At 26.2% G+C, this 14,761-nt stretch overlaps 5 protein-coding genes across 8 annotated transcripts; 2 read left to right on the top strand and 3 right to left on the bottom strand.

Moving 5' to 3' along the window:
- Window positions 1-19: 19 nt before the first annotated feature.
- Window positions 20-1,190, bottom strand: LOC127072181 (39S ribosomal protein L9, mitochondrial). Its single transcript, XM_051012424.1, has 2 exons — window positions 922-1,190; window positions 20-793 (listed from the first exon to the last, which is right to left on the bottom strand). The coding sequence occupies exons 1-2, from the start codon at window positions 1,045-1,047 to the stop codon at window positions 113-115; spliced, it is 807 nt and encodes a 268-aa protein (XP_050868381.1). The 5' UTR covers window positions 1,048-1,190; the 3' UTR covers window positions 20-112.
- Window positions 1,191-1,262: 72 nt separating this feature from the next.
- Window positions 1,263-2,973, top strand: LOC127072177 (HSPB1-associated protein 1). The gene is made up of 4 exons (XM_051012420.1): window positions 1,263-1,642; window positions 1,744-2,030; window positions 2,118-2,499; window positions 2,583-2,973. The coding sequence occupies exons 1-4, from the start codon at window positions 1,439-1,441 to the stop codon at window positions 2,937-2,939; spliced, it is 1,230 nt and encodes a 409-aa protein (XP_050868377.1). The 5' UTR covers window positions 1,263-1,438; the 3' UTR covers window positions 2,940-2,973.
- On the bottom strand, window positions 2,282-4,410 carry LOC127072178 (THO complex subunit 3). Of its 2 annotated transcripts, XM_051012422.1 has the most exons (3): window positions 4,273-4,410; window positions 3,993-4,198; window positions 2,282-3,902 (listed from the first exon to the last, which is right to left on the bottom strand). In XM_051012422.1, the coding sequence occupies exons 2-3, from the start codon at window positions 4,176-4,178 to the stop codon at window positions 3,120-3,122; spliced, it is 969 nt and encodes a 322-aa protein (XP_050868379.1). In that variant the 5' UTR covers window positions 4,179-4,198; window positions 4,273-4,410; the 3' UTR covers window positions 2,282-3,119. The 2 variants fall into 2 exon arrangements, with proteins under 2 accessions (XP_050868379.1, XP_050868378.1); XM_051012421.1 differs by having other exon boundaries at window positions 3,993-4,410.
- A 62-nt stretch (window positions 4,411-4,472) lies between these two features.
- Window positions 4,473-8,186, top strand: LOC127072174 (protein king tubby). 3 transcript variants are annotated; one of them, XM_051012416.1, is made up of 8 exons: window positions 4,473-4,666; window positions 4,780-4,915; window positions 4,991-5,083; window positions 5,161-5,333; window positions 5,445-5,612; window positions 5,674-6,019; window positions 6,094-6,270; window positions 6,371-8,186. In XM_051012416.1, the coding sequence occupies exons 1-8, from the start codon at window positions 4,625-4,627 to the stop codon at window positions 6,502-6,504; spliced, it is 1,269 nt and encodes a 422-aa protein (XP_050868373.1). In that variant the 5' UTR covers window positions 4,473-4,624; the 3' UTR covers window positions 6,505-8,186. The 3 variants fall into 3 exon arrangements, with proteins under 3 accessions (XP_050868373.1, XP_050868371.1, XP_050868374.1); XM_051012414.1 differs by having other exon boundaries at window positions 5,158-5,333; window positions 6,371-8,185; XM_051012417.1 differs by having other exon boundaries at window positions 5,158-5,333; window positions 6,118-6,270; window positions 6,371-8,182.
- A 903-nt stretch (window positions 8,187-9,089) lies between these two features.
- Window positions 9,090-14,732, bottom strand: LOC127072162 (putative uncharacterized protein DDB_G0277255). The gene is made up of 7 exons (XM_051012394.1): window positions 14,316-14,732; window positions 13,949-14,049; window positions 13,711-13,862; window positions 11,726-13,532; window positions 11,415-11,645; window positions 11,245-11,294; window positions 9,090-11,159 (listed from the first exon to the last, which is right to left on the bottom strand). The coding sequence occupies exons 1-7, from the start codon at window positions 14,438-14,440 to the stop codon at window positions 10,968-10,970; spliced, it is 2,658 nt and encodes an 885-aa protein (XP_050868351.1). The 5' UTR covers window positions 14,441-14,732; the 3' UTR covers window positions 9,090-10,967.
- Between the last annotated feature and the right edge of the window lie 29 nt (window positions 14,733-14,761).

Below are 14,761 nucleotides of genomic sequence, written 5' to 3'. Positions count from 1 at the left end.
ATTAAATTACAATTTCAAGCTTTTTTTAATTTTAATATTTTACTAAATTAATAATAAATTATTTAGTATTATAAATTTATTAACAATTAAATATATAGGAAGTTGATACATTTTACTCTAAATTTTGTATATTACGAGGTAGGGGCATAGAATCTAATATTGGTTTATCTTCTGGGAAAATTGGCTCCAATAAATGCTTCCAAAAATCCTTTACAAATACATTGTAATGATGAATCCTACACCTAACTTTTACTTCTTCACTATTATTAATTGTTACAATGACATAAAATTGTTTTCCTTCTAGAGATAAGTCAGGTCCAGATATAGCTTTTTCTGGTAAAGTAATTGCTTCTTCGGGTACATAAAATCCTGCTTTCCGGAAACTTACTTTTAAATGCCATTTCTCTATAGTCCATGGAACTTCTTGTGATAATGTTACAGATAAATTCATAGTTGATAAGGTATTTATTACTTGTTGTGTTATTAAAGAAAGTTTAGGTCCTTCATCAATACTTTTTGTAATATATTTGTCAATGTTTTCTTGAGTTGCATATACTCCTAACTTAGGTAGAATGACATTATTATAAGCTTTTTCAGGAGGTATTGAAACAATTTCTCCCCTTGAACCAATCTTATTTACATCAGATGTTAATAACAGTTTGATTGGTGCCTGTTTCTTGCTTTCAGTATGTTCTACAAAATTGTAAACAAAATACTTAGGTCTATGCATTCTATATTTTTCGTACTTTTTGAAAAGTGGTGGTTTAAACTTTCTTCTCAAAATAAAAGCATTCTGAAAACAAATATATATATATACACACGCACACACACATATACATACATACATACACATATATATATATACATAGTTCATATAAAAAATACATAAGTAATAAAAACAATATCTAAAAAGGTGGATACCCGTGTTTGCTGATAAATAAAATCTGTGCCATTATTCTGTAATAAAACATTTTCTGTCGTCGTGCTTAAAAATGGTCTAACCAACGTCTTTAAATGATCCGCATAAAAACCTATCGATCTTAACATGTTTTTTTTTTTTTATTTTCAACAAGAAAAATTCATTAAGAAAAATAAGGATATCATTAACAAGATTAAGTGTACAATTATTATACAATTTTTAGGTTATATTTTAATTCGATAGTATTTCCCTCTGCTGACTGAACTTAATATGAAATTTGTCATGCGCCATCTAGTGGCGCGGAAAACTAAATTATAAAATTCTATAATAACCTAATATTGGGAAAATGAAATGCATTAGATGCATCAGATTGAAAATATGTATTAGTTATTTAAGTAGATATTAGTTAAATGATACGATATGTATTATATTATAAATAGCATTAATTGTATTGGAATTATTCGTGCAGAAATCTTTTGTTTAAATAAGATATGTGATATATAACAAATATTACATACAATGGAAGAGACAAATGTGCCAAATGAAGAAACTTTGAAAGAAGCTATTTTTGATTTACAAGAACCAGTAGTGTTTCATAATATTTTACAAGATGGGAATGGTTCATTTATATGGCAATTATTGCAATGGAATTTGTCAGAACTTATAGAAAAATTTGGAGATAAGAAATTACAATTTCGAGTTGGATATAATTCAAGATCTATGGTATCTTTCATCGTGATTCTTTTAAAAGAAATTCATATTTATGAATTCATTAATTTGTTAAAAAAAAAAATATAATTTATATTTTTTATTATCTATTATAGTATCCACAATGGGAAAATCAATGTCATACTAAAACAATGACACTTGCAGAATTTGTGAAAGAATCAAATTCTTCTACTAATAACAATAAATGGTATTACTTTGATTACAAGTATATGCATGAATGGATACAGGATAAGCCTGATTTACTTAATTCCTTAAATTGGCATAGATTTGGCATTGAAAAAGATGGTCATGATTCTACTCTTTGGATTGGAAATAAAGGCGCGCATACAAATTGTCATTTTGATTCTTATGGATGCAATTTAGTAGCTCAGGTTCATGGAAGGTTGATATATATATATATATATATACGATTTTAATATGTATTACATCTAATTAATCTTATGTAGTTTTTTCTGATTAAAAATTACAGAAAACAATGGATATTGTTTCCACCAAATTCGACTGATAAACTTCGTCCTACAAGAGTTCCTTATGAAGAATCAACAATATATAGTGAATTTAATTTTTTTTGTCCGACAGATGTGGAAGAAGAAGCAATATTAAAGCTTTCAGGGCAAGTAAAATCTATTACACTTGAAAAAGGAGATGTTTTATTTGTTCCAAAAGGTTGGTGGCACTATGTAGAATCCTTGGATTTGACTGTAAGTGTCAATATATGGTTACCTCTACAGACAGACAATAAAGCACGCCTTAAGGAAGCGCTTGTTAAATTAATTGTTAACAGAATTGGTAAAAAAGTGTGTGACAATCCTGCGGAAATACATTGTTCTCTTTCTCAAAATATGAAAATAGTAAGTTTTTGACTTAATATATAATTATATCATAATTAAAAATTTTTAAAGCACTTGTATTAACAATTTTTTTTTATTGTTAGTTGGAAAACACTCTTTTAGAATGTAAACAAATTGATAGTGAAAAGTTACTGGATACAAAGAGAGTAAAAAGTTTGGTATGGACTGTTGAAGATTTATCTGTAAAGTATCCTTTTTTTGTAAAATTACTTCATAATCTGGAGCAATCAGAGTTACAAGATTTATTAAAATTTAAAAGGGAAAGATTTTTAACTAGTATTGATGAACTATCGCAAACAAATATACCTGCATCTGTGATTTCTGTAAATAAGACAGAACTATTCTCTCAATTATCAAAAGATATTGTCAATACATTTTGTCATCCTGATATTATTGATAAAGCAGCAGAATTGCTTTTAAAAACTCGTTATGGAAATTAATAAAAATATTATAATAGATCAATATAATAATTTACTTATTTTGTTCAGTTTCTTTGTATAATAATTATTATACAGATTATCCTATCTACTTAGGTAAAATAATATTACCTAACAGATAAACAAAAAATGAATAGATAAAAATATTTTTATCATAAAATTATAAAACTATTTAAATGTAGTTCAGTCATTAGCAAATCCAAATACTTTTAAACTACCAGCATCTCTTTTTCTATCATATGTATCTTTATCATCACAAGCATAAGCAAGTAAATATTGTTTTGGATGCCAAGCAACAGTAAATGTTGCAGCTTCAACTGGAATATCAGCTATCTTCTCTCCTGTTTCTACCTCACCAATATCTATAACTAAATCCTCTGATGCTGCTGCTAATAATTGTCCATCATAAGAAAAGGATATTGTCCTTACTGGCCATTCTAATCTTGAGAATGTTCTTAAACAACACAATTCATCTGCATCCCATAAAGACACTAATGCATCCGCAGAGCCAGTTGCAAAATAACGTCCAGTTGGATCAAATTCTATGCATATACACGTTCCTGGATGTGCTTTTATCACATGTAATAATTCTAATTCTGGATAGCTAAGAATATGTACACAGCCTTGACCATTTGTTAAATAAAATGTATCAGAATCCTTATTCCATGAAATCTCATTCACTTCGAAGTTGAATTGTTCTTCGGCACGTATTTTCATAACCCTGGCATCAATAAATGTTACAAGATCTTCCTTATTTCCAACAGCTATGGTATTACCATCAGGTGACCATGATATATTAATATTTTCCCCTCTAGTACTGATATTAGCAGTACATTTTTGGGTTCGTGTATCCCAAATACGAACGGTTTTATCTCCACTTGCAGTTGATAGTAATTCCGGACAAAATGCATGCCAACACAATTGATCTACACTACCTCCATGTCCTCTAAAAGTTATTTCTTGTTTCTGTAGAAAATATTATTTATAATATAACAAAAACTCTCTGTATAATTAATATATAAATTATAAATTGTATTAATTTTTAATAGTACTTACTAATCGGTCTGGTCCAAGAGAAAATATACAAACGGACTTGTCAAAGGAACCTGAAGCTAATAATTTTCCATCACAGCTCCATCCAACGCTATGAACCTTAGCCGAATGACTTTGTTGCTCTCTAATTTTGTTATGCGATTTAAAATAATTTATCAAATCTTCCACGCGTGGACTAGAAGTCGCCATGTTTGTTTACATACTCGTCCCTGCGAATCACAGGAATGCATTGACTTGAATCAACGAAGATTGAAGTTTACCGGTTAAATCAGTATAAACTAACCGATCTGAGAGTTCTAGTCAATATTAAAGAACACAAAATATTCACGATTAATATTAAATTACATATATATATGGATATATATATGTATATATATATATATGCTAAATTCTAATCATATTGATTATATTGTAGAATGTTTTATGTGAGTGACCAATCACGAAAAATGAAATAACTTGTTAGTGTTTTCAATCTTAAAGACAACTCATGCGTCGAATTATACGGGTTGGTTGCCTAGGTACCATGAGGACATGTAATATGTTTTGACGTAAACAAACTTCACTTGTAGAAGTTTAATTGTGCTCTAGAAAAAGTCATTTGTTTATGATAAATAATTGCTTTAATAAGCAGTAAAATGACATCACTTGATTTAAGACAACAGAAGCTTGAACAACAGGTGTGACTGAATTATTTTTAAAAAATTTATGTGTATATATATATATATGTAGATGTGTATATGATATATATTTCGATAACATCGTGGTTAATAAATTATATTTTTTATTATAGAGACAATTAATTGCACAAAAAATGAAACAAAAAAGACAAAGTGGTGCTGGTGGTATGGTGCAGGCATCAAATATATCCACTACACAATTTACAAGTCATACTATGAAATGGATTAATCCTAATAAAGAACTTCATGGTAAAATTGGTATTTATAATAATTAGAAGTGTCAGTTTTATAAAATACATGTTCATGTGGTGCTCAATTTTATAGGATACGATGGACCTTTACAGTTCACAATGTCCCAAACAAATCCAGATATTGGAATATTTTCTGAAAACAAACCTATAGAAACAGAAATTAGTGGTAAAATAATAATTATGTATAATATGGTTATTCTATCTTTATGGAATAAATTGAAACAATAATTTATTTTTTAGAAGCAAGTTCTGAAATAGCATTCTATGAAGGTACGGAAGCTAGAGAATGTGCAGATGAAGAATCATCTCCTGTAGATTTGCATTCTCCTTCAGAATCTCTGCCATGTTCTTCGCCTCTTAAAATAGCACCATCAGAAGTAACTCGTGCACTTATCAATAGAGACAATCATTCTACTGTATGTATTAACTCAATTATTATGGAATATCATTTCATAAGTTTGCTTTGTATATTATTTATAAGTTATTTCTATAACCTCTATTATAAACTAATAATTTCTTTAATCTAGAGTCCAGAACTAGAAGGTAATGTAGAAGGAAATATAGAACAATTTGTATTACAACCAGCAAATAAAAAAATGCATTATAAGTGTCGTATAACACGTGATAAAAAAGGTATGGACCGTGGTCTCTACCCTACTTATTTTTTACATCTTGAGCGTGATTATGGGAAAAAGGTTAGTATATATTAAATCTATTTAATAAATAATTGGATTTTCATTATAGATGTTATTTTAGATATTTTTGCTGGCTGGACGCAAGAGGAAGAAAAGTACAACAAGTAATTATTTAATTTCCACGGATCCCACAGATCTTTCAAGAGGTGGTGAATCTTATATAGGAAAATTAAGATCTAATCTCCTTGGAACCCAATTTACTGTTTACGACAATGGATATTCATTAATGAAAGATTGTAAGAGAGATGAGCGTTTTAATCCACGACAAGAATTAGCTGCAGTAGTATATGACACAAACGTCTTAGGATTTAAAGGTCCTCGAAAAATGACCGTTATTATACCTGGAATGACGCCTGATCAAAAACGAGTTGAAATTTGTCCACGGGATGAAACAGAAACATTGCTTGGTATATAGTAAATTATGTAATCATACAATATACAAGATTAAATATATTGAAGATTTTTTGATAAATCTTTCAAGAAATTCATTTTATGATCATTTCAGAACGTTGGAAAATGAAAAATATGGATAATTTAATAGAATTACATAACAAAACTCCTGTGTGGAATGATGATACACAATCATATGTATTGAATTTTCATGGTCGTGTGACACAGGCATCTGTTAAAAATTTTCAAGTCGTACATGACAGTGATGGTTAGTTTAATAGAAAATAAAATTATGAAGATAATTTTATTATCTTGTAAATATCATAAAATTTCTTAATTCTATGTATTATATATTTTTTATTTTATAGTGGACTATGTTGTTATGCAATTTGGACGAGTAGCTGAAGATGTCTTCACTATGGATTATAGGTTCCCACTTTGTACACTTCAAGCTTTTGCAATTGCTTTAAGTAGTTTTGATAGTAAACTAGCATGCGAGTAAAAGTGATATCTATATGAAAATATGAAGAGGATTAAAGAATTGGAACCAAAGTTATGAATAAAACAAAGTCACACAAATCTTTTTCAGAACTTGCATGATATGAAAGCAATGAAACAAATTTGTTTATATATTTTGAAATATACACAAAATGGGTTTGTTATATTTCATATGTAATATTTATAATTGAAATATGTGAAACAGAAAACAAACAAAGAAGGAAGAAATTAAACATGGATTTTGTGTATTTATGCAACAAATATTTGAGCACATTTAAAAAGTTTTAACAAAAGATTGACTACACTACCATACTTGACATAGCACATAAGAAAAAAGAATAATCTACTAGAAATCAAATATAATAAGAATGAAAATCAATTTATGCCTTAATTCTCAATTCAATTGTGACTGGCATATATCTAAAATTATGTTGTTGTCTATATTTAAGACAAAAGCTTATAATAGACAATCAAAATTAAAATATTTCGGTGCTAATTTGATAAATATTCACCGTATAAGAGTTGTTTTATAAAAAAGACTTAACAAAAAAAAGAAAAAAGAAAAAAAAACAAAAATGTGCTAGAAACTGTGTGTGTTCAGCTTTTCTATTTATATACACAGTATGTAATCTTTTTTTAATATCATATAACAAATTTATACTTATGTTCTCTTCTTTGTATTTAAGTTAGAACTGAAGTACTTAGTACGATATTACATAAAATATAAAACGTATTTCTCTTTCACATTAATTAAAATACTAATATTTCATAAGGTTTATTAATATAATAGGAAAAAACAGTTAAAATATTTGTACTACTGCCTCTCATTAGCTAAAAATTTGTTTTTAAAATGAGTGTGTAATCCATAATTTATTCTAATAATCACATATATCACGAATATTGCAAGTTCTTCTAGCCATGTATCTTAGAAAATTCATAAATGAATTTCGATATATCATAGCTTTGTAAATGAAAGCACAGTAGTATTTTTTAATTATCTGCATTAATTTTTAGTTATGACAAAATATATATTATATACAAGGCTTTTAATGTGTACCTGACGTACGATCTATATAAAAATAGCATCAGTTTTATATAATATTTAATATTTAATTATTCTATATATTTTAATTTTATACACACACACATATAATCTTTCATATGTATATTCTTTTAATTCTTTTATATTATGATTGTTTTCATTGCATTTATTTGATACTGATATAAAATAGCATTGCACAACGTTAATATTACAAGAGATGTAAAAATACGTTTATTATGCAATAGTTAGCTAAAATACAGTACAGTGCTGCTCCATTTATCAAAATAATTATTAGAAACAAATTAGTTTGTATCCCAATGTAAATTTTGATAAATATTTACCTTTCTTCTTGATACAAGTATGTAATATGACTTATATAAGATTTGGACAATAATACATCATATAATAATATTTTATCTCTTTCTGAAATATTTAATAAATATTTACTATAAATTGGAAAGTTCTTTATTGTTTTTACAAGTATCTGTATATTTAATTATACAGTACATAGGTGATATATAACTACAGTTAAAGTAGAATTAATGTATTAATTAATATAATAATGGATTTAATTTGTCTTAATTTGCTTAATAAAATATTATAATAAACAGATTTCTCTACACTGTACTGTATATTAGAATTAATAAGAATACAGTGATTGTGTGATTATTTAAATTATTTGATATTGTGCCTTCATGTTTAATATATACATACATATATATATATGTGTGTGTGCGTATATATATATATATATATATATATATATATATACATACATACATATACATATATATACGTATATATATATAATAGTTCACGTACACAATTTGTACAAGACCATACATTTTATCATCTAAACTAGCTTGAATAATTATATTACAAATATTATATATTTATTATTCAATGTGATGTGTATTTCTAATTATGAGAAAATGAAAATAATCTCCTTGTTATGTTTATCTTTATGTATACAACATATGAAATCTGAAAGCAATTCATTCCAATAATCAAATAAAAAAATATATATATATACACACACATGTATGTTTGTATTGAAGTTAAGTGACTTGAAATATATTTTGCAATAATAACAAACAGTATTATAAAATAAATGATCAAACAATTTTTCCGAATTACAATGATATAATTATATTATGATATATTATATGTTAAGAATAATATAGTCTGTGAATTATATATCATATTCTCTAGAAAAATGTCATTTTATATATATAAAAGAAGAAGAAAAAAAACAACAAATCCTTTTTTGTATTGCCTTTATACATTAACAAGTTTTTTGTATCATTGTTAACTAAGGCCAAATGAGTTTTAGTATTTATATCTAGAATAACATAAATGAGACATATAAAATATTCATTATAAATATAAAATATATATTATCTATTGTCATGAAAAAAGACAAAAAAATTATTCAAACAGTTAATATAATATCTAAATATCTAAAATTATCTAAAATTTATTTTTCTCTTCCAACTATATATAATTCTTTCTATAACATAACTTTGATTGTGAAAACATGGAGAATTTTACTATGATTATTATTTATGTACAAAGTATTTCATCATTATATTTTTGTGTAAAATTATGTGAATAAATATTTGGTGTGTGTTAAAAAAGTTTATTTCTCTGCACGTGTTAATTTATTCAGAGAAAAAAATTGATAAAAAAAAAATATATATATATATATCAAATAGAAATGACAGTTTTCTAATAATGCTTGTAATATTATAATATCATATTATCTAACAAGTCTAATAATAATAAATGATTTTGAATAAAATGTATATATACAATATTTATTATCACAAATTATGTAAAAAAAACATGAGTGACATTAATTAGTTATAGCATTATTCAAGGCAGTAAAACATGACAAATTACCTGGCCATACTTGATTTTCATATCATATAAGTATGTATAACAAACGTTTTATTAATACAATAATACAATCAAGGCACTTAAGGTCTAGTTAGTCAATATTCAGTCACTATTTTTATTGTAAGTGAAGTAAGTTTCAAAGTATATGAAATTTTATTAGAAAATATGTAATTATATGTATATAAATGTATAGACACACACAAATTTTGAAATTATTAATCTTAAAAATATAAACAGAAATTTAACAGTTCTTATTTATTATTTATTTATTTTTTTTTTCTTTATTGATCGCAATAAGTTTACACATTTTCCATTTTCAATTTTAAAAGCACTCCTATTTCAAGTTCTTAATTATCAAGTATACAGTTCTTACTCTTGATGTGATATGACTTGTTATTTTATATTTACTTATACTATATATTTTCAAGAATGTTTTCAATTTTTCAATTTGATTGGATAAAGGATTACAAGTATATTTGCTTTATATACAAGGATTCTCTACTGAAAGTACTAGGACGGATATGAAAAATATGATATTTTCTGGAATATATTGCGTTTGTTAAAATACAGGTTTTATATATTTATTTATTTGAAGAATATTTTTTATTTTGCAATAATTGTAATCCTTTATCCACAAAGCTATGAAGAAAATTTAAAAAAATGCGAATAAATTAAAAAAATAAACAATAGTTCATTATATCATAAAATTGAATAATTATTTCTATGTAACATATGAAACAGATTCAATATAACAAACTTGATGTTCAGATGTAAACGTTCTCTTTTTTTTGGCAACAGTAATATACATTTTTATTCTTTTATTTTTGAAACTATGATATTCAACTATAAGATACTTTATATTAAGACATATGTCAAAGAAACTTATAAAGTAATGTACAAGTTGCAAAATCTACCATTAAAAATATATTATTTATATGTCAAATAAGTAATCATATATAATGAAAATTAAAAATTTAAAGAGATACATTAATCGTCCTGGAAACACAAAAGCAGTATTTATCTTGTAAATAATATAGCATGAATCGTTAAAAGGAAAAAAAAAAAGCATAAATGATAATGTTTTTGTTATTTCAATATTATTATTATTAGTAATAGTATTAGCATCGTCATCATTACTATTATTATTATTAATATTAATATTATTATTATTATGCATTGTTTATGCATTGTTTATTGTTTTTGTAAATATTTGTATAAAAAATTATCTTACTATTTCCTAATAGCAAATATAACATTTCTGTGAATGAATATGCGTATAAAATCTTGTGTAAAACCAAAATTAAACGCAAATTTAATATGTGATATGTGTTATAACGATTGAGCAGGAACTGTACACTTCCTGGAAGCTCAATAATACTGAATATGTTAATATAAATTAAATGATTATCTATAATGGAAATTTTCAATATTTTGTGCACGAATGATTGCAGTAATAATTCTTGTAAAATGAAAACGCTTACATATAATAATATTGCTGTTGCAATTCCTTTGAATCATGTCTAGTTTCACAGACATCCTTTTTTTAAATCACCTTGAGTAGTTTTTATGTTTGGCCTTACAAATCTAAAAGCTGGTATGCGCGACGGAGGTCTAGGTATACCACTTACTATACCAGCTGGTTTATTTCCAGTATTCCAGTTACTTGGCTGTCTAAGCCTAGTCTTATTTTCTGTCATGTTAGTTAATTTATTTGTTGTCTGAAACATCACACCGAATTATAATTATTATTTTGAAAGAGAAAATTTGATAAATTATTAATAATTAATTAATATTGTGTTTTACCTGCTTTACAACACCAATAGCATTTTCCTGTTCTTTTTCTTCCAAATTATCTTAAAAGATAAACAAAAATTATTTTATTAAGCTCTTTGTTATCATAAAATAAAATTTTAATATGTATATATATATATATATATATATATATATATATATGTATGTAATGTTTAACTAACTTGACATTTTATGTTCTCCATTGCTGTTTATAGTTTGACTAGATCCAGTTGGACTTATTATTGGAGAGCTAGTCTTAACTGTTGAATCTATACTAAGTGGTGAACTAGAATTGCTTTCAATTTCTTCTACATTATTTTTTGAAATTGGAGATGGTAAATCCTTTAATTCATCTATCCAATTATTACGTAAAATTTGTTTCTTTGGTTTCGGTGTTGATTCGCGTTTAGAACCTACTCTCAAAACATTTAAAATATTCACTTAATTAAAACTTAAGATATGCTTAAATTATTTTATATGAAAATATATTTACCCTCTTCTTGTGTATATACAATTTGATGCAACTGTTCCATATTCGTTGTACGTACATTATATGAATTATGACTACTGTCAGAACACATACTAAGTCTATCATCTAAATCAGGAGCGCTATGAGCACTTTGAGTGCTATCTATACTTTCTGTAGATCCTCCGGAATTTGGCTTTTGAAACGTTGTGTTTATGTCAACATGTGGCAATCGTTGTTCTGAGCCACTTCTCAATTTTCCCAAAGAATACGATATATTTGTCATTGGGTTTGCTATGGCTTTCATTGTATTAATGCATGAACCTTTCACTTGTCTGACATTAGGTAAATATGAAAATCCAGTCGTATCAATAGTTTTTGTTGGATTTGATAGAAGATTAGGATTTGATTTTTGCAAGAACTGTGGCAGTTTAGATAATTTTTTTGGTGCATGCAACTTCTTCTTCGGGGGTTTTGAAACTGGTTTACAAAATGTTGCATCCATATTACTAGGTTGCTCTGTAGCTTCTATATTATTCTTCCCATTGATACTACTAGTTTTTTTTGTAAAAGTATAAAACTTACGACTTTGCAAATCTTGTTGTGTACATGTTACTATATTACAATCTGATAACCCATTTTTACTATTAGATTGATCTTTTGGAGATTGTTTTTTATACGTATTGTATTTGTTTTCAATAGGAATATTACTTTTCTGTATAAGATTTGAGTCATAGGTTACATCAATATTTTCATTTGTTTTTAACTGAGTACAAGACTCATCAGAAGTATTACTATAGACAGAATGTAGCTTGTATTTTCCACTTCGGTGAACTTCTGTTAATAATTCTCTTCTTAATGAAGGAGTTTCTTCTGATGACGAACTTGTAGGGTTCATACATATTGATTGATATTGATTTGTATTCTTGTTCATACTGGTGAATGTTGAATTTAGTAGATTTTCATGTTTAGAAGAATGATTAGAATATGAAACAGGTATCTGAGGTACTGAAACTATACAATTGTTCTGTACAGGTAAAACCATAATGTTGGAACATTGCGTGGTAGCTTCTTCCTCATTAGAATCAGTATTAACATTTTGTTCATAAGAATCTAATGTATTTGTAACCATCGCATTTTTCTTTTCTTCTTTTACATTTACACATTGATATGTAGTGTCTAGTGAATTTTTTGTTTTATTACTTTCTGATTTTATCACTGTAATATTAAGATCACGTGGATTTGTAAATGTGGAAGACAACACATTTGCGCTTATTTCTTCTATCTCCGCATTCATTGATGTCAATGACATATCATTATGAATGTCTATATTATAAATATCATTAATATTCATTTTTTCAGTATTTCTTGGTTCACTAATAAATGTATTATTTATAGAAACTTTATCCTTGTTTTTATTTTCCAAAATAGTTTTTTCATTGAATTTTGATAAAAAAGTTGCTTCCAAATTAAGCTTTGGGGTTTTAGTTTTGATAAATTGACATTTATCCATCATTGGATGGGAGAAATTATCTGAGTTAATAGCACATTCGTAGTCTGCGTTATGTAATGTATTATCATTAGTCAATGATGTGATAGATGAATATAAAACAGAGGGATGAGAAACATTCATCAATGTGTCACCAAAATCTGGTTCAACTAAATTAATAAATGAATCAATTCCTTTTGATTGCGACATATTTAAAAAGGCCTCCATACTTTCTTGTCCAGAAGTAATTAAACTATCATCAGGAACATAATGATTAGCTCCCATTGTTGCTTTTAGCATAAAAGGTACAGCTTCTTTTTTCTCATTAGTTTGGTTTTTATATGTCTGTATATTAAAAATAATATATAATATGATATATATACATATACACACATACACACACATCATATTTAGAATCAATAACGTTTTTTATTAAATCTCTAAGAATCAAAAAGATGGTACTAAAAACAAGAATATATTTTTTTTGTGATAGTCGAATATTATAGTAACTTCCAAAACTTACACTTTGATACAAATTCTGAGATTCTTTGTCTCGAATTTTACATGCACCTTGTAAATGAGGAGGCAATGCTTCTATAATAGATTCAAAGCTCATTCTGCTATTTCGTTTTTTAGGCCTTGTAAATGTTCTTGTATCAGTAAATCTTTTATTAACTAAAATCAATGAAATATATGGATATATCGAAAGAATAAAATAAATAAATAAATAAATAAATGAATAAGACTAAAAAAAGGAATACCAGTAGGAATATTTTGAAAACTCATCTCTGAGGAATTCCTCAGCCAGGCATGTAAATCATACACTGTAGTTTTTGATGAACATTGCACAGGTTCAGATAACCTGAAATACAAATATTTATCATTTTTTAAAACATTACTAGTTTATTTTTATCAATTATTTTTATTAATTATAATGTATAATGTAAAAGTAAAATACAAATTGTTGTTTTAAAAATGTTCCTTTTGAAAATGTATATAAAATTCTTTTTAAATAAAAGATACTCTTTAACAAATAAAAAAAAAAATTCTTAAAAAAATCAAGAAACGTAAACTTTCAATATAAAAAACCTTCATTATTATAATCATGCAAACTATCTTCTCTCTTACCATCTATCAGCGTCACTAAAATCAAAAGTTGATACGTCAATTGTATCATCATATTGGATAGCAAGCGATTCATCAAAATATTGTTTTTCCACGTTCTCAATAACTTCCACCTTTCGTTCTGACATATTCTATTTCAATCACAAAGTTAAAAATATATAGGGACAGGCATTTTACTGTTATAAATTCTCTTTACCAATGAAACGTAACCGAGTAGGCAAATTTCCATAAATCACATGTGTTTCTATGACGTTAGTTACCGTATCATATATAATTTGCAATAAATAATAGAGATTCTTAAAAAATTAACATCGATATTGTTGATTGCCAACAAAAAACACACAGATATAGACGTAGGAACTTCGGTACGTTACATTTGGCTTACTTTTAGAAGACCCGCAACTCACATCCTCAAAGTACGTCTACATCGAACGGCGATGTTATGCTTT

The sequence above is a fragment of the Vespula vulgaris genome, chromosome 24 (genome assembly GCF_905475345.1).
Source record: "Vespula vulgaris chromosome 24, iyVesVulg1.1, whole genome shotgun sequence".
Taxonomy (NCBI): domain Eukaryota; kingdom Metazoa; phylum Arthropoda; class Insecta; order Hymenoptera; family Vespidae; genus Vespula; species Vespula vulgaris.
Note: the sequence above shows the minus strand (reverse complement) of the source record. Positions and strands in the feature narration are given on the sequence as shown.

Coding starts and splice junctions, on each gene's coding strand:
- LOC127072174 (XM_051012414.1), top strand. CDS start 4,625: ATGACATCACTTGATTTAAGACAACAGAAGCTTGAACAACAG. Junction 5,084..5,157: donor TATAGAAACAGAAATTAGTG/GTAAAATAATAA, acceptor TTTATTTTTTAG/AAGCAAGTTCTGAAATAGCA. Junction 5,334..5,444: donor ATAGAGACAATCATTCTACT/GTATGTATTAAC, acceptor TCTTTAATCTAG/AGTCCAGAACTAGAAGGTAA.
- LOC127072177 (XM_051012420.1), top strand. CDS start 1,439: ATGGAAGAGACAAATGTGCCAAATGAAGAAACTTTGAAAGAAGCTATT. Junction 1,643..1,743: donor GATATAATTCAAGATCTATG/GTATCTTTCATC, acceptor TATCTATTATAG/TATCCACAATGGGAAAATCA. Junction 2,500..2,582: donor TTTCTCAAAATATGAAAATA/GTAAGTTTTTGA, acceptor TTTTATTGTTAG/TTGGAAAACACTCTTTTAGA.
- LOC127072162 (XM_051012394.1), bottom strand. CDS start 14,440: ATGTCAGAACGAAAGGTGGAAGTTATTGAGAACGTGGAAAAACAATAT. Junction 13,863..13,948: donor TTTTCAAAATATTCCTACTG/GTATTCCTTTTT, acceptor CATTGATTTTAG/TTAATAAAAGATTTACTGAT. Junction 11,295..11,414: donor TGGAGAACATAAAATGTCAA/GTTAGTTAAACA, acceptor TTATCTTTTAAG/ATAATTTGGAAGAAAAAGAA.
- LOC127072178 (XM_051012421.1), bottom strand. CDS start 4,178: ATGGCGACTTCTAGTCCACGCGTGGAAGATTTGATAAATTATTTTAAA. Junction 3,903..3,992: donor CTCTTGGACCAGACCGATTA/GTAAGTACTATT, acceptor TATTTTCTACAG/AAACAAGAAATAACTTTTAG.
- LOC127072181 (XM_051012424.1), bottom strand. CDS start 1,047: ATGTTAAGATCGATAGGTTTTTATGCGGATCATTTAAAGACGTTGGTT. Junction 794..921: donor TTATTTATCAGCAAACACGG/GTATCCACCTTT, acceptor ATTTGTTTTCAG/AATGCTTTTATTTTGAGAAG.